The sequence below is a fragment of the Bombyx mandarina genome, chromosome 16, assembly GCF_030267445.1.
Source record: "Bombyx mandarina strain Sakado chromosome 16, ASM3026744v2".
NCBI classification, from domain to species: Eukaryota; Metazoa; Arthropoda; class Insecta; order Lepidoptera; family Bombycidae; genus Bombyx; species Bombyx mandarina.
This window is the reverse complement of record NC_143222.1, coordinates 9,604,075-9,627,588: the sequence shown is the minus strand read 5'-3', so window position 1 is coordinate 9,627,588 and position 23,514 is coordinate 9,604,075. Positions and strand designations below refer to the sequence as shown.

Genomic DNA, 23,514 nt, shown 5'->3' with positions numbered 1-23,514 from the left:
CAATAAAAAAAATCTTATTTGTATTGTAAAACAGCTATCCCATCTTTGTAACCGAAATACATGATTCCTTTTTAGCAGATGTAAATAGGATAGTGGTGTAAAAATTGGGTACCATAATATATCCTACTACCAGACTTTTTTGTTTATTCCTTATTTTGCATTTCCTTTTTTACTCCTTCAGTTCAGGTAGTTGCATGTGGGCATATATTTCTGTACAATTCAAGCAGAAACATCCAGATCCTTTTTTCAGTGTCAGTAGGGACTATAAAACATAAATAACACTCTCTAAACATATTAATTGGTAGAACTATAAATGTATTTTTTGACGAAAACAATAAAAATAACTAACAAGGAAAAAGTAAACGACATAGCAAATGCTGCATATATTTTATTTTACAATAAGTACTTATTTAAATTATGCTTTTTTATCACACAAACATTTTATTTTTACAGACATGTTTGATAAATATATCTGTTCACATAGGTGCTTATACACAATTCATTTTGTTACAAAAAAAGAGTAGTTGGTCTTTCACAATACATTTTTACATAATAATAAACAGTACTAACATCATACTATGTATGTAGGTACCAAATATTACATATTACAGCAATACGAATTACTTGTAAGGTATAAAGTGAATGGTTTCTATACATAAATTAGGCAAGTACAAGTACATAAATGCTTTCAGCATAACAATTGTGAGAAAAGGGGACATCAGTAAAAAGGCTGACAAGTCATATAAAAACTGTATTGCATGTGATTATTAAAATTAAGAAGTTATTTGTGTGAATACATCGATCTTTTTCGTATTTTTAGTAGAAATCCATACCATTCCAGGTCTTTATTAACAGTTGCTTCTCTAAAATGATAATAATAATTTAAGTTGTAATTTTCAAGAAATCACTCCTCTCCTCTATGTTCTTCTGAACGTCAAGGATAGTTTCAACAGGTGTTTACCCAGTTAATCCTAAGAAGCAATTTCAACGATTGTCAAGACATTCCGATTTTAGGGGTCTGGAAACCTTCAAGTGTGTTGGGAATATTGAAACCCAGGTCTCAGGCATAATTTGGAAGTGAAGACTGAAATAACTTAAAGGAAGTGAGAGTTCTCAGTAAATGTAAACGCGACATCACATACTGGATGGCATGGAGCAAATATGACGTAACATTGCACAGCATGTAAAATACTATTAAATAACATAAAAATTGTCATAATTTCCCTGGCATCATTTTGGTAAAATCAATGTGAAAACTTTGCCAATATTTTAATCATGATGAATTTTTTTCATTGACAATTTTGTTAGTATTTAATGAAATTTTCACAAACACTAGGATAGGATAATCTATAAGGATACTTATGTGTAATTACATATAAATTAAAAGCAAAACAAAATTGTACTTCCTAGACGATATGAGAAATAATAACAAAAAGGAGAACATTTAACATTATTTCAGTAACTTTAAGATCTTAGAAACTTAACAAAAAATAAATACTTGGTTTTATCCTAAATTCTATGTAAAATAATGTAAATAGCATATAACATTGTATATGACGCTATACATTTACAGGTGTAAGCATTGTTTGTAAACCTTTATTTAGTTTCTAAGATACATTTTACTACAAAATTGTAAATATATAGCAAACTTGCTATCAAAATGCCATAAATATTTAAAGTTTATTAACAATTTATTTCAATTTGATTAAAGAACATGAAGCTAAGTTGAATTACTTTTGACTTGGATTTTATTGTTGTTTTAATGTAATCAGAATACATGTACACTTACAAATCTGAATCGGATGTCAATCACGCCCTGTATTATTTCTCCTATCTGACAATAATACTGTTACTTCATTTGAGATTCGCCGTTCAATTGATAGACTTTGTCCAAGCAAATCGATCATCTTTCAAGTCTTTCTTGTACAGCGACTTGCCTTGATGTAGGAATTCTGCGAATTGCGCGACAGTGGGATCTCTCATGCACGAAGCCATGGCGATTACCTTGTCTGTTTCGTCAAAGAAAAAGATGACGAATTTTAAATCATCAACGTTTCCATCGATCAGGGTGCTTGCGGCCCTACCGCAGCCGGCGTACCGGATGGACTTCCCGAACAACATTGTCCAGAAGAATGGTACAGTTTGGAGCGACGTCTCTTTCTTCAATATATTCAGAGCGGCGACCCGTCCGTGGTACTGAGCCAATCCCACGTGGCCTATAGTCATCTGTTTATTATCGAAGGCCGCAACGGGTGCATGAGCGATGTCACCTCCGGCGTATATATTTTGAATATTTGTTTCGAGCTTATCATTAACCGAGACCGTACCGTTCGCTTCCAGTTTCAAACCGCTATCTTTCACGAATTCTGTGTTGAATGTGGTCCCGACGCCCAAAATTAGCATATCGGCGGGCAGTACGGTCCCGTTCGTCAATTCGACCGACTTTATCACACCGTCCTCGCCATTACATTTTGTTATCGTGGTCTCGAACTGGAATTTTACGCCTTTATCTTCGAACAATTTTTGTAGGCTTCGTCCTATTTCTGGGCCGAAAATTTGCTCAAGCGGAGCCTTCTGTTTACCAACTACGGTTATGGACTTCGCTTTCTCATTGCATGAAGCGGCCGACTCCAAGCCGATGAAACTGAGACCGAGGACGACAACGTCTTTGTCTTGATTCGATCCTAATGTTGTCAGTATGTTAATGGAGTCTTCATAATTCCGCACGGTGAATATATTTTTCAAATCGATGCCGGGTATATCAGGTACCCGAGGCTTGGAGCCGGTCGCTAGATACAGCGCGCTGTATCGGAGCTTGTTACCGTTGTTCAAATGCACAAGCTTGTCGTTAGGTTCTATTTTGGTTGCTTCCACTCCTTTCATTATTTCAATATTGGCGTCGTCATAATATTTTTGTGATCTCGCCTGTAGTTTTTCTATATCGGTGACTGTGCCGATTTTAGATACTTTAATCCTATCGTAAGGGAGATGCGGTTCTTTTGCGATAACGGTGATCCGACCTTTAAATCCTTCGCTGCGTAGTGATTCAGCACATGTAGCGCCCGACGGTCCTCCGCCCACTATAACAACAACGGAACCTTCACAAGGAGAGACCACACCCATATCCTTTATACGCTTGTTCGTTTTGAGGTCACTTATCTTTGCTCTTACCTGTAAACGTAATGTAAAAATTTAACTTATTTTCATAATTATCGGCATTTGTGAGAACAGCACAGATCGAATTATAGGCTTTAATATTTGTCCGCCCTTCCGAATTCAGTGAAGGCGAGGACAAATGGGATTGTTTAAGCACACAATTTTAAATAGTGATGAGACGGCTACTGAAAATAAATCAAGAGGGAAGTTTACAAAAAAAAATTTACGGAGAAGTTGCTACGATTGAAATCAATTTAAGAACCTATGATCTTATGCAGACTGTAAAGTGTTTTTCTGTCTGAAACTAGGTACCTAAAGATATCTACAATAAACAGTTACATCGCCTAGTGTTTAGGTGTCCTTGACACAAATAAAAAAATCGAGCGTTTCACAAATTTTATGTATTTTATCTGCACGTTTATAAAACATCACGCAAAAAACCTGACCTGAATACAACGAGTTGTTAGTGTTTAAAAGAGTACATTTTTTCTGAACTGAAAAAAAAAACTAAATAAATGGAATTAGTTTATATTGGGAGAAGATGAAAGAAATGAATAATATTAAAAAAAAAAAAACTTGGATACATATTTGAGACAAACAAAATATTTAAACAGATATCAAGAATGTAAATAAACCAGCAAACATCTGCTTAATATTTATCAAAAAATGTTCAACTACTAATAAATATTAAATAGGTACCTAGACGTTTTTGCAAGCAACCTCTCGATCGAGACACCTTGCGACTTGGCGAGCTCTCTAACTTTGGCAGACATATGTGTATTTACACAAGACATTACAACCGGTTTTGGGTTTTGAATTTCACATATCTTTTCGAATTCTGTACAATTTCCAAAAATATTCGAAATTGAGTTAATATGCGGAATCATTTGGTATCACCAGTATTTTTCTCATAAATACTGTCAAAAGCGCGTAGTTAAAGTTTTTTTTTTAGTTTACCTATATTACTGGTGGTAGGACCTCTTGTGAGTTCGCACGGGTCGGTACCACCGCCCCGCCTATTTCTGCCGTGAAGCAGTAATGCGTTTCGGTTTGAAGGGTGGGGCAGCCGTTGTGACTATACTGGGACCTTAGAACTACAGTCAAACCTAGATAAGCGAGAGTTCAAGGGAGCACAATCTCATTCTCGCTTATAGAGGTTTCTCACTAACCCGAGTTTCTCGATGCTCCCTCTGAATTTCGATTCGCGATTTTCCGCATTCAAATGCATTCACTATTTTAAGTTTATGACTTTAATGATAGTACTTTAATTTTCCGTTTTTACATGACGCAGAATAGAAGTTTCCTTCGCAATTGATTAACGATAAACTGAGTGAGTCCGACAAACAGGACGGTACACAGGCACACGTGTCCATTCGAAAAGAATACGATAAAATAACAACGTTATTTAGTTCCACGAAATAAAATAGGTTCAATATTCACGAGAAAACAATACAAAAACAATGATAAGAAGTTCCACGAAAGTTAAAAATGAGTCATAAATAGCATATGTAATAGCAGATGTTAAATTTGTAATTTGTTTTGTCATTTGTTCCTCCTAAATAATATAAATAAATAAATAAAGCTTGGCTGTCGCTTATAGAGGTATAGATAGGTAGCAGTCTCACTTACGGAGGTCCATCAGGAAAAAACGACTCTCTTTTACAGAGGTTTCTGTTTCTCGCTAATAGAGGTTTTGGGAGCTTAAAATGACGGGTCCTTGCTATTACTCTCACTTATAGAGTTTTCTTACTTATCCAGTTCTCACTTACCCAGGTTTGACTGTATATCTCAAGGTCTTGCGCATTTACGTTTTAGATGTCTATGGACTCCAGTAACCACTGAACACCAGGTGGGCTGAGAGCTCGACCACCCACAGGAAGGAATGGAGGAATATAGTCCTAACAAAAGTGCTCCGTAAAGGTCACGATCCTCAGCAATGAGGAATACGACGCACGAAGGAGGATATTATTTGCGACGTTTTGAATGCTTTAGAGTTTACAGGTATATTGATCACATATGAATATAATGGTAATTACTCTCTAATTAAAAAAAAAAACTTTTTTTGATATATTCGTTTTTTTTTTTTCACATAAAACGAACTAATAGTATCTCGAGGGAAAAAATATTTGTTAAATGTTATCGTTTGAATATTTAGAACGCAATGTACAATAACAAATTCACTGAATGTCAAAAGAAACGAATGTGGATCGAATTGAAACTGCACGAGGCCAGAACATGCATTGAATATATTATACTTACTATACATACTATACTTATGCATTTTTTTTGTAATAATCTAAACCAGGGGTGAGAAACCTTTTATATTCAATGGGCCAATTTAAATTAAAATTTTTTTTGGCGGTCGCACTTATAGTCGGATTTTTAATTAGACGAAGCCAGCTGACAGTAGCTAATGTCACTTTGTGAAATAATGTTGCTATATTTAAAGTAATAGTGATGAGTTCAGTTCTTGTTCAATCATATGAATGAACAATGAGTGTGAAGAGTTAATCATTAATTTCAAATTATAAAAGAATATAATTTATATTTTACAATAAAATTGTATTAAAGTGCTCCAATATATGTTACTAGTAGTATGTAACTACAATCAGTTTTTTTTTATTTTCATTACCTACCTATAATTGTTCTATTTTATACATCTATAGTTTCAACTATATGATGTATTGGAAATAGGACAGTCTTACAAGCTTCATCGCAATGTTTTTCTTAATGTTTAAAACACTCAATATTCGGTACAGGTAAATACTATAGGAACATAATATTTCGTCGAAAAGTCGTTGGTATGTACAAAGCACGCCTAAAATTCGAACCCCGTACCCGATATCGGCAATTCGGCACACCGACTATTCACTAGACAATCGAGGCAATTTCATTAATTCAGGAGTTTTTTCAATCGTTCACTTTGTTACAACACTATTTTTATTTCATCAAAAACTGACAACACAGTAAACGTCAGTTGACTTCGTCTAATAAAAAATCCGACTATACGTTAACTCTCATTAATAATTTACGAAACTTTATCTATAATAAATATTAGAATATAAAAATATAAAACAAAAAAAAGTAAAGATTTCGTATACAAATTTTAATGCAAGATAAAAACAAACACGAAAAGAACAGAAAAACGAATTAATGGGAGAAAGTCGATAAAATAAATTCAATTTTAGAAAAGCTTAGCGGGCCGCGTTTTGCTCATCTTTAAATTAAACTAATATTATTTAAGCGTAAACTTATACGTTGGTTTCTCAATCACGCAATAAAAATACTAAAGAAATTTTGATCATATTTCGCTCAAATATAATTTACTTAGTAACATTGATTAAAAAAAAGAAAACCTTTTATCATACTAAACAACATGACCCGGTCCACGCCGCACACTGTATTAGTATCGAGATCTAGCAGAACTTAATTAAAAAATAATACTCTTCTAAATATTCCTAAAACTCCCTTTATTACACAGGTGTATAACTAAATAACCAATATTAAATAAAATTAATAAGTGTGTAACACCATACAACACAGGGGAAGTCTCGAAACATAGCTTATGCGTACTAGCACGAGTGTATTGTTTAGTTTTGCTTTATTGCAGAATGCGAACAGGTCTGTTCTTGTCGTTTAAAGTGCTATAATTGGTCATTTTTATCGTTTGTTATATCATCGAGGATACGTTAAGGTAAGTTTGAACCTTATAATATTGAAATGTTATTAATTAATAACGTTTTTGCTGTAGTCCTTGAAAAAAAAAAAATTTTTGTATTAGTGTTGACTTTTAAAAATGTATGCAAGTGTATACACCGGGAAATCACTGTTATAGCATTCTACGGTTAATGTTCTTTGAAATTTAGTTGGAATCCCTTGCTCCTATTTGCCCCGCTCATACATTTTTTTTAGTTTTCAGCGCAATGAAAAGGCGAGATATTTTTAATATATAGTTTCCAAGTAATAAAAAAAAGGTCAAAATAACCTTATAATTGAAAAAATACTACATTATTATGACATAGAGGACTGTAGAAACCCTCCACGATCACTTCAAATGTTAATAAGTAGTCTTACAGCAAAAATACAATCTAAATGGGAGAAATGTAACCGGTAGGTAGCGGCTTGGCTCTGCCCCTGGCATTGCTGAAGTCCATGGGCGACGGTAACCACTCACCATCAGGTGGGCCGTATGCTCGTCTGCCTACAAGGGCAATAAAAAAAATATGAATATAACAGGGATCAATCTGGATTTAATCAAACATTTCTGTTATCTTGGAGGCACAAGACATATGCCGAAGAGACAAGAAAACTTTATTTAGTACATTGTTTCTGATACTACATGCCTTCTAGTATACACAAAATCCTCTCACACTCAAAAGAAGTAATTGAAACATGCGTCGAGACGTACTTAACCGATTTCTGATAGGTTCAGATCCAATCTTCCAAATCAACAGTGCAAAATGAACATGGGAGAAGAAACTTACTCGACGGAGGAAGATGTGTAGAAGGGTATGCGAATTTTTTTTAGTCTTTTGAATATATTTAGGGCTGTAAAATATATTTCTTGTGTATTTAGGACAAAGTTGCAGTATTAAAAATAATATTTTTAAAGAAAATAAAGAAATAAATGATTTTTATTAATAATTAATGTTATTTATTTATTTAGAAATACGAAATAACATCTAATATTAACATTTACGTACACGTACGTTTGACACGTAAAATTAAAAAAATATAAATTCACGCAAGATTGAATTAAGTTCTGCGAGATCTCGATAATAATACAGTGTGCGCCGGGTATATCTATCATAACTTATACAGCAGTATATTCCCTGGGTCATGATTTTGCGTGGGAACGAATCGAAAAAGGTATATAAAGACCTTTTGACACAAGTAACACTATCCTGGAAAGGAGAACGTGTTTAATTTTTTTTTCTTCTGTTTTACATAATTGAGGCTGTCCGCGCAAAATTGGCTTATGCTTAACATAGTTAGGATAGAAATAATGAAGTTTGAATTTACTTTGACACTAAGGCATAAACAATACGCGCAAAAATAATGTTTACAAAGCCATCTGTTATCTATGGGTGAAACTAGGGATACGCTGGTTTTGCATCAAAAATTATTATGTTTTAAATAAATTGCAATATACCTAGTCAGGTCATAAGTATTGTCACACAGTAAAAACTTTTGTGTTGCAGTTATTGCGTTGCATCGTTGCGGTTACGCGCCAATTCAAAATTTTAACATACTGAAAATTTTGAATATAACCAAAAGATTCGTTTATCGTACCATCAAACTATACAATGAAGACTCTAGTGTAGATGACAGGTCAAGAAGTGGTCGCCCTCGGTCTGTTAGGACTCCAGCAGTGATATAAGCTGTGAAGGCGCGAATTCAAAGAAATCCCAAACGTAAGCAGAAACTGTTGGCCCTTCAGATGGGGTTAAGCAGAACCACGGTGAAAAGGGTGTTAAATGAAGACTTAGGGCTTCGGGCATATCGAAGAAAAACAGGACATCGTTTGAATGCTCGTCTAATGGACCTGAGACTGAAGAGATGCCGCGCTTTGTTGAAGCGGTACGCGGGAAAAAAATATCGGGAAATTGTTTTTTCGGATGAAAAAATTTTTACCGTAGAAGAGAGCTACAACAAACAAAATGATAAGGTGTACGCACACAGTAGTGAAGAAGCGAGCAACCGTATTTCGCGTGTCCAACGAGGTCATTTTCCATCCTCGCTCATGGTATGGTTGGGAGTTTCTTATTGGGGCTTAACAGAGGTACATTTTTGTGAGAAAGGTGTAAAAACGAATGCAGTTGTGTATCAAAATACAGTCCTGACGAACCTTGTGGAACCTGTTTCTCATACCATGTTCAATAACAGGCACTGGGTATTTCAACAAGATTCGGCGCCAGCTCATAGAGCGAAGAGCACACAACACTGGCTGGCGGCGCGTGAAATCGACTTCATCCGGCACGAAGACTGGCCCTCCTCCAGTCCAGTTTTGAATCCGTTAGATTACAAGATATGACAACACTTGGAGGAAAAGGCGTGCTCGAAGCCTCATATCCCAATTTGCAGTCACTCAAGACATCCTTGATTAAGGCAGCCGCCGATATTGACATGGACCTCGTTCGTGCTGCGATAGACGACTGGCCGCGCAGATTGAAGGCCTGTATTCAAAATCGCGGAGGTCATTTTGAATAAACTTTAGTGTCATAAGAATCTATGTTTTGTTAAGTTCATTTTGGTATATGAAGGGTTACATAATGAATAAACTTGTTTCAATTATTTTACATTAAACATGTGACAGAATTTATGACCTGACTAGGTATAAATAAGCATCACAATGAAAAATTGTGGGTAAGGCCACTTTTGCGCTGATGACGGCCTCAATTTATCGCGGGTTAAATTGACATATTATCCAGTGATATTTTTGTGATAAAATGAAACAGCCTAATGTAGTTGATGGCTCCTAGTGAGTTTAGCCAGTATAAACGGTCTACTTCTATACCCCCCAAAAAATCTCCCGGTAGAACCGTCGGGCACTTCTAGTTATGTATCAAATTAATTCTGCGATCACATAGCTTAATCTAGGATCGGAAAGTTTTTTTTTTTGAACCAACGAACTTAATTGACCATCAAGTTTTGTTATCAGCTAGTTTATCGCATCGGCATTACATTCACGCCTTAAAACTTACCTGTCCTACTAGTTAAACATTAAAATTTACAAAGAATTAGACACGGCGATAAAAACATTGCCTTTACGAGTCATCGTGAAATATGAGGTAACCATAGATTTAGCATTAGTCATCTTGCACACGGCGATTCCGAGGCGCAAGTCATTTCGTGACTTTGAACACTTTTAGTTTTTCCGATATCAATAAAATATGCCTATAAAAATACTTTATTAGTTACATAGTTTCCTGAAGATAATTGATAATCCGATAAAGATAATCTGCTTATTTTTTACTTCAGAAGATAGAGAGACAATCTTATTTGCCCACCTGGTGTTAAGTAGTTACCGAAACCCATAGACGTCTACAACGCAAATGCCGCCACCAATCTTGAGACATGAGCTGTAAGGCCTCACTTTTAACAGTACAGCGGTTGCCCCGCCCTTCAAACCGAAACGCATTACTGCTTCACGGCAGAAAAGGCATGGGGGTGGTTCCTACCCGTGCAGACTCAGAAGACGTCCTACCCCCAGTAAAAACCAGTATACGAATTCGTAATCGAATTCATAATCGGTGGTTGGTATAGAGAAAATCGTCAATGTCATTGCTAAAGATATCTATATATTAATACGTGAAGGAAAAACTTTGTATCCCTTTTTACGAAAATTACGCGGACTGAGGAGTATGAAATTTCCCACGCTTATAGAATATAGAGGAGTGCAGGATGTTATTTTTTTTTAATTATGCCTTATAAATACATTAAGTCAATAAAAAAAACATTACACACACCACCATGTATTTGACGCACACACGCATGCATACTATTTATTTATTGTCAAACTTTTGTTCTTGACGTCTGTGGTCAAATTGAGAATAGATTAAATATTGTTTGTCTTAATTAATATTTTTCTATAGTGTAGTCTTGGCGATATTTGTGATTATGTATATAGAAGTATAATAGTCTTTGAAAATAGAATCATAATAGTGTACAAACTATTAATTTCAATTAATTAGAGTCGAATTTCGTCTACCGGGCGACCACTAGTTATTATAATTAGTTACACAAACGTTACTGAGCTCGTCCACATGTACCTATAGGCAATAAAAAAAATCATCTTTCTTATTCGATATCCGAATAAACCTCATTTATTACTCAGTCAAAACTGTTTTTAGTTCAGTGTAATGTTGTATAATGGCATTTTAAGTCGTGCATTATTGTGCCCTTGGCGGTATCTACTGTTAGAGGGCAACCACTTGTTATTCCGCCTTCGAACGACATTTTTGAATTAAGGCGCTCTCTGTTCACAAAACGTAATACTTTTAGTGTATATGAGTCGTCTATTATCAAAGGTGGCAATCTGTGCATTTGGACAAAAAAAAATTATTGATATGTCAATACAGATTGATTTGAATATAATCGTCTCCTTCAAAGAATACGCTTCAAAACCTGCATTAAATAAAGGTTAATACTTAACCTGTTATTTATCTAAGATGTCGTTCCGAAGAGTTTTGTGACTGCCAATGGAATACAAAGTCAATAATTCGTTTTTCTTATCTATACTAATATTATAAAGAGGAAAGATTTGTTTGTTTGTTTGTTTCGAATAGGCTCCGAAACTACTGGACCGATTTGAAAAATTCTTTTTCCATTAGAAGCCGAAATTGTCCCTGATGAACATAGGCTACTTTTTTTTAATTTTTTTTTTTTGGTTTCATGTTTGTTTTAATGTTTCCGAAGCGAAGCGAGGGCGGGTCGCTAGTTACCAATAATTGTCCAAAAGTCAGATTGCCGGCTTTGATAATAGTCGACTCATATATCTTACAATATAACTATTAACATAATAAAAAACCTAACCCACCAGAAAACATCCAGAATAGGGATGCAGCATTTAACAAAATTTTTTTATTAACAGTACATAATTTTGACAGTCCTATTCTGTTCTTGATTTAAAAAAAAACAACAACAACACATTTAAAAGTGCAGTCATGTTATCAGCGACATCAATATATATCCTTATCACGAACTACGACAAATATGTACATATTCAATAAAGAACCTAGAAAAAAAATTCCACCTCAGACGCACCATTAAGTATTATTTGACTTTATATGAAGGCCCTTGCAGGTACATAACTAGTCAGGTCATAAGTATTGTCACACAGTAAAAACTTTTCTTTTAGAATGCTGGCCACAAAAAAGTTTATTGAATTCGAATTGTTCATGAAAATAAAAATGTATACTTTTAGAATTTTACTCATTTTTAAATATGGAGTGGACGCTTAAAGAAGGACCGTGTTGCAGTTATTGCGTAGCATCGTTGCGGTTACGCGCCAATTCAAATTTTTAACATGCTGAAAAATTTTAATATAACCAAAAGATTCGTTTATCGTACCATCAAACGATACAATGAAGACTCTAGTGTAGATGACAGGTCAAGAAGTGGTTGCCCTCGGTCTGTTAGGACTCCAGCAGTGATAAAAGCTGTGAAGGCGCGAATTCAAAGAAATCCCAAACGTAAGCAGAAACTGTTGGCCCTTCAGATGGGGTTAAGCAGAACCACGGTGAAAAGGGTGTTAAATGAAGACTTAGGGCTTCGGGCATATCGAAGAAAAACAGGACATCGTTTGAATGCTCGTCTAATGGACCTGAGACTGAAGAGATGCCGCGCTTTGTTGAAGCGGTACGCGGGAAAAAAATATCGGGAAATTCTTTTTTCGGATGAAAAATTTTTTACCGTAGAAGAGAGCTACAACAAACAAAATGATAAAGTGTACGCACACAGTAGTGAAGAAGCGAGCAACCGTATTCCGCGTGTCCAACGAGGTCATTTTCCATCCTCGCTCATGGTGCGGTTGGGAGTTTCTTATTGGGGCTTAACAGAGGTACATTTTTGTGAGAAAGGTGTAAAAACGAATGCAGTTGTGTATCAAAATACAGTCCTGACGAACCTTGTGGAACCTGTTACTCATACCATGTTCAATAACAGTCACTGGGTATTCCAACAAGATTCGGCGCCAGCTCATAGAGCGATGGGCACACAAGACTGGCTGGCGGCGCGTGAAATCGACTTCATCCGGCACGTAGACTGGCCCTCCTCCAGTCCAGATTTGAATCCGTTAGATTACAAGATATGGCAACACTTGGAGGAAAAGGCGTGCTCAAAGCCTCATCCCAATTTGGAGTCACTCAAGACATCCTTGATTAAGGCAGCCGCCGATATTGACATGGACCTCGTTCGTGCTGCGATACACGACTGGCCGCGCAGATTGAAGGCCTGTATTCAAAATCACGGAGGTCATTTTGAATAAACTTTAGTGTCATAAGAATCTATGTTTTGTTAAGTTCATTTTGGTATATGAATGGTTACATAATGAATAAACTTGTTTCAATTATTTTACATTAAACATGTGACAGAATTTATGACCTGACTAGGTATAGTTATGCCATACAGTAAGTACTTCGCTTAGGTCAAATTCCTGTATGCATTTGAATCTTGCTATTACGTGGTCAGTTGATCTGGTATTTATTAGGTTGTTTATCATCTTTTGAATATTTTTTTTTTTGGATATACTAAAGACCTTACCGCTTAATGTAGTGTGAAAAGTAAATGAATGAACATCAAGGTAGGATCTACAACCTTGGGTTCACATTGAACAAAGAAAAACTTTTCAACAACATCATTTGCCGCTTTTGGATATGATAATAATATGTACAATAACTTTATATCCATATATATAAAAATAAATCGCTGTTCGTTAGTCTCGCTAAAACTTGAGAATGGCTGGACCGATTTGGCTAGTTTTGCTATTGAATTATTCGTGGAAGTCCAGAGAAGGTTTAAAAGGTAGATAATTAAGAAAATGCTCGGAATTAAATAAAAATAACAATTTTGTTTTCCCTTTGATGTGTCCCCCGCCGGACGGATTCCTTTTGTTTGTTTTAAGTTTATTTTATACAATAGCTTAGGTCATTTATTTATCGATTGAGGCAATACGAAGTCTGCCGGGTCAGCTAGTAAGTTTATAATAGTGTCCTAATTAAAATAACCCATTAAGTTATTGACCCGAAATCTAACTTCATTCAAGTCATTTGACCTTCGCAAATGACCTTCTATCACTCAGACACGATTACATATAATGTATTTAAATTGTAGTAAAAACACGTCCAAATATCTAGGTTAATCGTTTGATAGACCACAGTATAGTATTGAAAACCTAGAAAAAATGTAAAGCGTAGTCATTTAAGTGAGTACGCTGTGAACGACGGTATATTTCATGTGTTTTAATTAACTATACTGAGACCTTAGAACTTATATCTCGAGGTGTGTGGCGCATTTACGTTGTAGATGTCTATGGGCTTCAGGTGGGCTGTGAGCTCGACCACACATCTAAGCAATAAAAAAAAATGAGAGAGGTTTGAGGATCTCTATAATTGTTCTTCAACAATTATAGACCTTAACTTAACAGTACCAACTAATTTCAATATAACATCATTGGAGCTTAGGGGTACCCGGTGCATCTGGAATTCGGCACGGACTTAACCTTACATAACCGTCAAAGTCTATGGTATCCAAGAAACGTAGACATTAGCCAGCTGACCAACCAGACGCAAATTCTCAGCTGAATCAGACTAGAACGTACACGAATTTGAAAAAATTGGACTTTTATTTTTTAATTTATTTTTCTGATAATTATTTTGTGTATATGTGTGTATGTGTTTTTTTCCTACCTATGCTTGCCTTGAGAGGCTATTTCAGCTTCACCCTAACGTGTGTAGGTGAGCTCATGGAGCTCAAACCGGAGTGTTGCTAACACTGACCCTAGTAAGAGCAGTGCTTCGCAGAATCTACTACCGGATCGGAAACGCGACCCACTGAGAAGATCCGGCGCGACACTCAGTGGGCTGTGTATATGGGTTAATTCGCTCGTCGAGCCCTTCGTCACAAGCGACGGGTTCGACGAGGACGGTGACTGGTGCTTTTGGTACCTAAAAGCACCGTTAATGGATCGGGAGGATTCGTAATGACATGCTTTGGGTGACGTCGACTGTTTACCATTCGGTCTACATGATCGGGTATGATGTTGTGTGATGATACAGAAACCTTAAAGGCTAATGTTCAGGCTAAGTTCTCTCTCTGGACTGTGTACCGTCACCATTAATGTATCTAATTTTATCGTTGCCACTACTAAAAACGAAAAATTATCTTTAGGACAATCTTCTCCATTTTTCCAAATAATTCCACAAGTTACCAAATATCTGTTGAAGAAAACTGTATGTACCATTTTACCCAAAGAAAGTTTAGAAAGCGTTCACGAGACGCGCGTACCAAAATGCAAATTATATACCTACCTATGCAATTCCATACCCTGGTCACGGAATTTGCGAAAAATTTACGTTGCGACTGACAGCATCCTAACTTTTGCTTGTGTTAAGGTCGATTCGGTACGGTTTCTCCTTTTCTTTTAATAGAACGCATTTTAACATAATAATAAGTTTGTTCTGCAGTAGCATGACATTTAGTACAAACATAAATAGTATTATACTGTTTTCAATGTATCGTTTTGTGTTACTTATAGTGGCGTGTGGCGTAACTTCTCTGGTCGGTAATGCAACAATTTAACCACAACGCATGCGATATCATTTCTTTCTTTTTTAATGTTACGATAAATAAATAATATAAATAATGTGTGTAATGTTTCAATTCAACAGATTGGTATTTTTTGTGCGTACTTTTGATTTGCGCACGTCCATAGATCTAATTTACTAATTACACGTAGCTAAACGACAAAAAAGCAAGCCTTGTAGTAGAATATGTGCATTTAAGTCGTCGTGGCCTAAAGGATAAGACGTCCGGTGCATTCGTATGAAGCGATGCACCGGTGTTCGAATCCCGCGGGCGGGTACCAATTTTTCTAACGAAATACGTACTGAACAAATGTTCGCGATTGACTTCCACGGTGAAGGAATAATATCGTGTAATAAAAAACAAACCCGCAAAATTATAATTTGCGTTATCACTGGTGGTAGGACCTCTTGGGAGTCCGCACGAGTAGGTACCACCACCCCGCCTATTTCCTCCGTGAAGCAGTAATGCGTTTCGGTTCGAAGGGCGGGGTAGCCGTTGTAACTATACTGAGACCTTAGAACTTATATCTCGAGGTGGGTGGTGCATTTACGTTGTAGATGTCTATGGGCTCCAGTAACCACTTAGCATCAGGTGGGCTGTGAGCTCGTCCATCCATCTAAGCAATAAAAAAAAAATCCAACACTCGTATTAGAAATGAGAGTTGAATGAATGTCATGAAATGTTTCGTGCGCGTTACCACACGTACGGGCACAGAGAAGGGCATAGGGTAACTATAATCTAGACTCCAGATTCTAGAGAAATAGTACTTAAATTTCCAAGGGGGTACAAAAATAACTTTTAGTCGCTCGTGCAGGATAACACCTCGGCTTACTGAAGTGAATAAATATCAACAGGATCTGGAGTGATTAACAAAAAAAAATTAGAAGGACAACAGAACCTGGTATCCGCGAGGAAGAAAATCTAATGTCCCGTAATAATACCACCACTTTTACTCCGACTTTTATTTAATGGAAATAATGGAAATATGCTCAATGGGAATTGTTCGGTAACCGAAAAATTCGTTTTGCTCCGAACGAGAATTGAAACCGAATCGCCTTTGATTACTACTACATAATAATACTAATAATAAATGTAATAACTACTACATACTATTATTAAATGTCAATGTGTTGGGGTTCAAAAACGGCACGTATATCCTGCTGTGTTATTGTTTGAGTTATCGAGATGTACACTTGTATTAGCGCTCACTGAATTTAAGTGGACGCTTATTTATGAGAAATATTACAACCCCAATTTTGTACTGGATATGGATTCGCATTACGTAATTACGCAATTCGTTTTATTTAGCATTAGTTTTATTAGGAAATCGTTGGCACTGTTCATCTAGTGTTGCATTGACATCACGAGATTCAACTTTCAATGCTACCTACTGTGTTACTAGAGTAGTTAAAAATCTGTAAAATAAAACATGAATAAATTCTGACCTTTACTTCTCCTTTATCGGTTACGGTAACTTGATAGCACGGCAGCGAATCAAAACCAGGAAAATCTTCAATGTCCCCAGTCTTCAGATTGAAGCAGGCCCCGTGCCAAGGACACCTCAGTCTTCCGTCCCCCAGCGCGCCGTTAATGAGAGGGGCTCCATAATGCGTACACTTCGTTCCGATAGCGGAGAATTCTCCCTTCTGTTTCACTACAAGCACCTTCCCGTCTTCGCCGATGTCGAAAACCTTCATCTCGTTGTCTTTGAGGTCATTCTCTTGACAAACGACCGATTCGACGTAATTGTTTGTAGACTCCATTCGGGATATGGTTCCGCCTGTTTCATAAAAATAAAAGGAATTATGAATTAGCTTTATTAAGTTGATAAAAGCATTTATGACAGCCCCCGTAGGGCTACAATAGGGATTCGGGCTGCACAAACTTTAAAATGCTCGGGCTGTTTTTTTTTATTGCTTCTATGGGTGAACGAGCTCATGGCCCACCTGGTGTTAAGTGGAGCCCATAGACAACTACAACGTAAATGCGCCACCCACCTTGATATATAAGTTCTAAGGTCTCAGTATAGTTACAACGGCTGCCCCACCCTTCAAGCCGAAACGCATCACTGCTACACGGCAGAAATAGGTGGGGCGGTGGTACCTACCCGTGCGGACTCACAAGAGGTCCTACCACCAGTAATTACGCAAATTATAATTTTGCGGGTTTGATTTTTATTACACGGTCTTATTCCTTCACCGTGGAAGTCAATCGTGAACAATTGTTTAGTACGTATTTCATTAGAAATATTGGTACCCGCCTGCGGGATTCGAACATCGTTGCATCGCCAGATACGAATGCACCGGACGACTTTTTGAATTAACTTTTTGGCTGTACGCAGCCACATTATGTGTGACGTCATTAGTGGCTAAAATAAGCTAGCCATAGATTATATTAATCAATAACACCGACTAAGCAAATATGATACCATGCGTTGATTGGTATTGGGATGGACGTTAAAAACGATTACAATAATTTGATTCTATTTAGTAATTTGAACAATTAATGATTAATTTTGAGTAATTATTATTTAAATATCGTTTCAATGTAATTAAAATCCCGTATTAATTCTTTTGAATTATTTTTATTTCTGTCGTATTCCCATTGATGAATAAGCCAAGATGCGCTGCAACTATACGACTGTAAGGCTACAACTATGGAATAGAGGCTGGACATTTATCTCATAATGGGTAAGCTTTTAATACGTTGACCCAGTTTCCCAGATGAAAATTCTACAGTGCTGTCATAATGATATGTAAGGTCACCGAGAAACCGACAAGGCCCTGACTTGCATCCTAATACAGAAAGTTGTCTAGAATATGAAATTAATCAACATATTAAACCATAAATATAGTCCTAGTATGCGTACATCTGTAATATATAATATGGACTGTGGCGCATGGTACTTGAACATTTCCAGTCTTACTCTCTTTTTTTTATTACACACACGGTAATACAAACTTTAGGTCCAGTTTGAGTTAATTGATTCCCGGAGACTTTAGATATCGTCTGGGTGACACCGATCACCTTCAGACATGAGCTCAATTTCAATTCCGTTGTGCATTCAATCAAAAAAGTATGGGGAATGAATGATTTGTTTGTGGTTGCAAACTTATTTTTCTGTTTAGATTGGCAGAACTGTATTCCATTTTGGCGCGAAGTTTGAGTTACATCTGTTACTTAGATTAAATACAATGTTGTTTTAACTATATCACATCTAATGTGTATCGCGAATTTCACAATGGACATAAGACATCAAACAAAGAGTTTCTTAAATTTTGCATCGCCAATGGTATTTCGTGTTCGGAGTCACTGAAAATGTTAATATGTAGAAGGTTTAAGGTGAATCGACTTTATCAAAAACAGGTGCTTATGAGTGGCGAACACGAATTTGCGGCGACAACTGAAGACAATCCCGGAAAGAGCGTTTAGACAGTGTTTTGATAATTTAAGGACGATAGGTAGGGCAGAAGGTGATAAAATAAATTTGAATGAATTGTAAACTGGTAGTAGGGCGTCTTTTAACCCGGCACGGATAGGTACCATCATGCCTATTTCTGCCGTGAAGCAGTAATGCGTTTCGGTTAGAATTCACCGTACTGTACGCCGGCAGCCGTTGAATACATATTGACTTGAACACCGGCCGAGTTTCATCGATTTGTACCCCGTCCGCCTCATGGCTTAGGGCTATTTCATTTAAATTCCAGTCTACATCGATTTCCTTCAGGTAGGTGGTCTAAATCTTTTAATCGTAAAAATTACATAGGAACCAACAGCGAATGGCGCTAACCGAAGCATTCAGAATAAACAGAAAATAATATTCAATTGCCAACCTATTTACTTAAAGTTAGGTATGTAGATTAATTTTATGTTTTTTTTTATTTATGGTCATCGACTAATAGCGCCACAATTTGTTTTTGTTTACATAATATCCAACACCACGCAGACTAGATATTACAACAAATCACCTTGGAATCAACAAATATTTGTTCGATTTAACTGCGGAAAAGTAATGATCGCGTTCTCAACGAATATTCATGTTTTATAAACAGGCATTTTATTCAGAACTCGAGTTTTTTCCAGTATCGAGAGTTGGGAAATGGCTCAATGATTCCGTTTTGAAAAGTTTTAGTTCGATCATAAATCTTGCTCATCACGTATGTAAATATATTTATTCTACGAGGTAAATTCGAAGCATCACAGTAACAGCATTCGGTCGATCGAGTTACCACTGAGTAATCCAGGTGTTTATATTAAAACGATTAGATTTAAAAGAAGGGAAAAAATGTTTTCGGTTTCTTAAACCGTAACCTAAACATTTATACAACGGCCTTTCAAAATTAACGGTCCAGTTCGCTTTTCAAATCTTATATTATACTTCCGTTATAAACGCGAATGAATACATGGAAATTGAAGTACATTTTATTTTCGATATTAAGCTTTATTGTGTAATTACGATATTTTTTTTATATCTACTTAGACAAGCCGATTGTTTGTCACGCTTAAATTCGGTAATGACGTAAGTTCGAAATGTAGGTAGGAAGACGAGAGTTCTGATGGCCTGACTGAATGTACTATGTAGGCACATTTTAATAATGAGCAATTTAACATAATTATTATGAAATTGTTTGTTGGGTTTCGTTAAATCATCACAAGAGCAAGAGATCGCCTAGATTTTTGCACACAGATAAATAGGCAAATTTGGAATATTCTTAAGCTGACATTTTATGATATACTAGCTGTACCCGTCCGCTTCACTGGGCATTTAAAATTAGCATTATTATATCTCATCCCCACAAAGATTCTCATCATTAACGCCCCCGCAACTGGTGTAGGGAGTCCAACATTCATATAAATATTAGCCTATCCATTAAGTACATGTATTTTCTACATGGATATCAAGTTTCAAGTCCATCAGATGCATGGTTCAATAGTTATAACAGAACATCCATAAAGACCACTGTAGATTTATATATTAGTATATATTAAACATTTTGATATCTTAAATTAAATTTTAGGTCTTATACGGGCCACATACCCATTTAGCCATTAAGGCAAAAACCAAACATGGATTGGGGGCAGCAGGCAGCATTTTGGCTGTCGTCCGAGATTGTCAATGTTTATGAGCTATAGTAACTAGCTTCCACTGAAATGTGGGTCAGGCGTAAACATAGGGTTTGGGGTCTGTAGATAGTCCAGGAAAATCCTGAGTCACTTCTGAGACCTAGTACAATTAATACAGTAACTGTCCAGTGCACTGAATAGTGTACCCACCCCTCTATCTCATTCTATGGAAACCTCCTCTGAGGTCCTTGCGCTCAGGGGCATGAAAACGCCTGGGACATGATTATTTAGAAAAATATTGAAATATAGTATTTTTGAATTAATTGGAATCAGAATACTTCATAAACTTATTTCAATATATGGGGTTTGCAACTAGTTTCAAAGGACACAAGTACATAAGTTTGTTAGTAATTTATTTTTGTAATAAACTTCTATTCTTCTTGTTATTTTATTTACACAAGAAGTTTTTACAATAGACATATTAAATTTACATAGAATGATTCAAATATATAATAAAGTCACAGAACAATACAGCTGTTCACATGTTGAGAAAAACTCTTATTATTCAGAGAGATAATCACGATGTTGAATCATACTAAGCATTATTTTTTCTGTTGAGTCAGATCAGACCAACCAGCTGATGTTGTCTACATAAAACTTTTGAGTGTTTGAAAACTCTAAATCGTATATTTACTTTAGTTCAATTTATTACTTCTCAAATAAAATGTTTTGCCTTTTTTTTTTATAAATTACATACTCAGTATTGGGTGAGCACTAGATTGTGATGTGATGAGCTATCTAATGATTAATAGATTTATGTATTTAAATGTCTGGAAAAACTAGGTAATTAATTATCTTATTAAGAACGATGGTAAAAAAAGTTGCTAATGAAAAATAATTATACTCATATTTTTTACTGTACTTCAATTCCAATTAATAACTAAAATAAAAAGAAATAGGGATTCAATATGCAGATTTTTTCCAATCACAATACATTGGGATAATAAATTTTATAATGGATAGTGTTGCATATCAAGATTGGAAAGGATGGCTAGATCACTAAAATAGAGAAGTGTGTATAATTGTTACAATACAAACAATGGCCCATATTTACGAAATTCTTAAATTCAGTGTTATAGTAGTTAAAAAAATTCAATTAATTTTAATTGTTGTTAGTTTTCATACTTTACATAAAATTAAGTTAGCTCTAATTTTCTTTAAAGAATGTTTCATTTATGAAAAAACTTTTTAGAATATTTAATGACGACCAAAGTCAATGACGAAAAACCGGTTTACTCACGGTTTTCATTGCAGCTTCCACCTTGGCCACTGTTGGGAGAATATGATCTCGAGTAGGAGCTTCCCATTTTTTTTTTAACCACTGGACCTAATAAAAAATAAACAAATTTCGAGATTTTCACTTCGTACCTTCAAAACTGCAATAGACATTTACTCATTTAAACTATAATGCAATTATAGATTATACACTAGCAATTTTAAATACTATCCGTTCTATCCACGAAAAAGGTTAGTTACTGAATAAATATTTTTCGTAAATGAGAAAGGAGCGAAGGATTTTACCTTGAACAAAATATTTCGAAACCTTACTAACTATCACTCTAGTCTGACTCCGAATGAATGATACCATTGTCAATTTTATTTTGATATTTTTACTTATAGTCGGATTTTTTATTAGACGAAGTCAACTGACGTTTACTGTGTTGTCAGTTTTTGATGAAATAAAAATAGTGTTGTGACAAAGTGAACGATTGAAAAAACTCCTGAATTAATGAAATTTCCTCGATTGTCTAGTGAATAGTTGGTGTGCCGAATTGCCGATATCGGGTACGGGGTTCGAATTTTAGGCGTGCTTTGTACATACCAACGGGTTTTCGACGAAATATTATGTTCCTATAGTATCTACCTGTACTGAATACCGAGTGTTTTAAACATTAAGAAAAACATTGCGAGGAAGCTTGTAAGACTGTCCTATTTCCAATACATCATATAGTTGAAATTATAGACGTATAAAATATAACAATTATAGGTAGGTAATGAAAATAAAAAAACTGATTGTAGTTACATACTACTAGTAACATATATTGGAGCACTTTAATACAATTTTATTGTAAAATATAAATAATATTCTTTGATAGTTTGAAATTAATGATTAACTCTTCAAACTCATTATTCATTCATGTGATTGAACGAGAACTGAACGCATCACTATTACTTTAAATATAGCAACATTATTTCACAAAGTGACATTAGCTACTGTCAGCTGGCTTCGTCTAATTAAAAATCCGACTATAGTTTGACAGCTGAAAGAAGCTGTTCGATTTATGTACCACATTTAAGTGGGAATTGCTGCGATACTTACATAGCGCGCTGAAAACGAATGTACAGTGCGCTATTATTATAAGCGCTATCTCTCTCCGGGACTAATATTACCAAGATTTTTCTTTGAAGATAAGTAAGACGAAAAGAAGTAAGACGTAAGAAGTAAAGACGGAAACCTTTTTAAAATAAACTGCTACTGAGATTTCATAGTTGCAAAAATGTAAATGAAAATTTTTCAATGTATACGTTTATTACATTTTTCAATTGATATTTCACAATAAATGTAATTTTGTTGGTATCAAGTTGTTTTTAAAAACATAACTTTAATTTTGTAACTAATTGTTGAACAAACGCGTGCTTAGGATTAGTTTGGGATTAGAATTCCTTACCTTTATAATACCATCTATAAGTACTCTTAAATTATACCAATATTTAGTTAACGTAAATAACCGATGTACTAAGTCGTTTAATATTGGTATGTACTAGTCTTGAATTTCTACTTCTAACTGTGATATTACTATTTCCATCAATAATGCTTAATTAAAAAAGCTGACGGTATTGTGTTTTTAGCAAGTTTTAGGGGCTAGTACTAGTCGTCGCTTTGAGAGAAATAAGCTGATTACCTGGTAATTTTAATTTAATCTATTA

General features: G+C 35.5%; 1 protein-coding gene across 1 annotated transcript; it reads right to left on the bottom strand.

Moving 5' to 3' along the window:
* Positions 1-372: 372 nt before the first annotated feature.
* LOC114247731 (apoptosis-inducing factor 3) lies at positions 373-22,846 on the bottom strand. The gene is made up of 4 exons (XM_028180752.2): positions 22,108-22,846; positions 21,827-21,913; positions 16,908-17,242; positions 373-3,171 (listed from the first exon to the last, which is right to left on the bottom strand). Exons 1-4 carry the CDS (start codon positions 22,172-22,174, stop codon positions 1,873-1,875), a joined length of 1,788 nt encoding a protein of 595 aa, XP_028036553.2. The 5' UTR covers positions 22,175-22,846; the 3' UTR covers positions 373-1,872.
* Positions 22,847-23,514: the final 668 nt, after the last annotated feature.

Excerpts from the sequence above, each read along its gene's own strand:
- LOC114247731 (XM_028180752.2), bottom strand. The coding sequence starts at position 22,174 with ATGGTATCATTCATTCGGAGTCAGACTAGAGTGATAGTTAGTAAGGTT. Across the intron at positions 17,243-21,826 it reads TGGAAGCTGCAATGAAAACC|GCGGAACCATATCCCGAATG; the intron begins GTGAGTAAACCG and ends TTTATGAAACAG. Across the intron at positions 3,172-16,907 it reads CCGATAAAGGAGAAGTAAAG|GTAAGAGCAAAGATAAGTGA; the intron begins GTCAGAATTTAT and ends TTACGTTTACAG.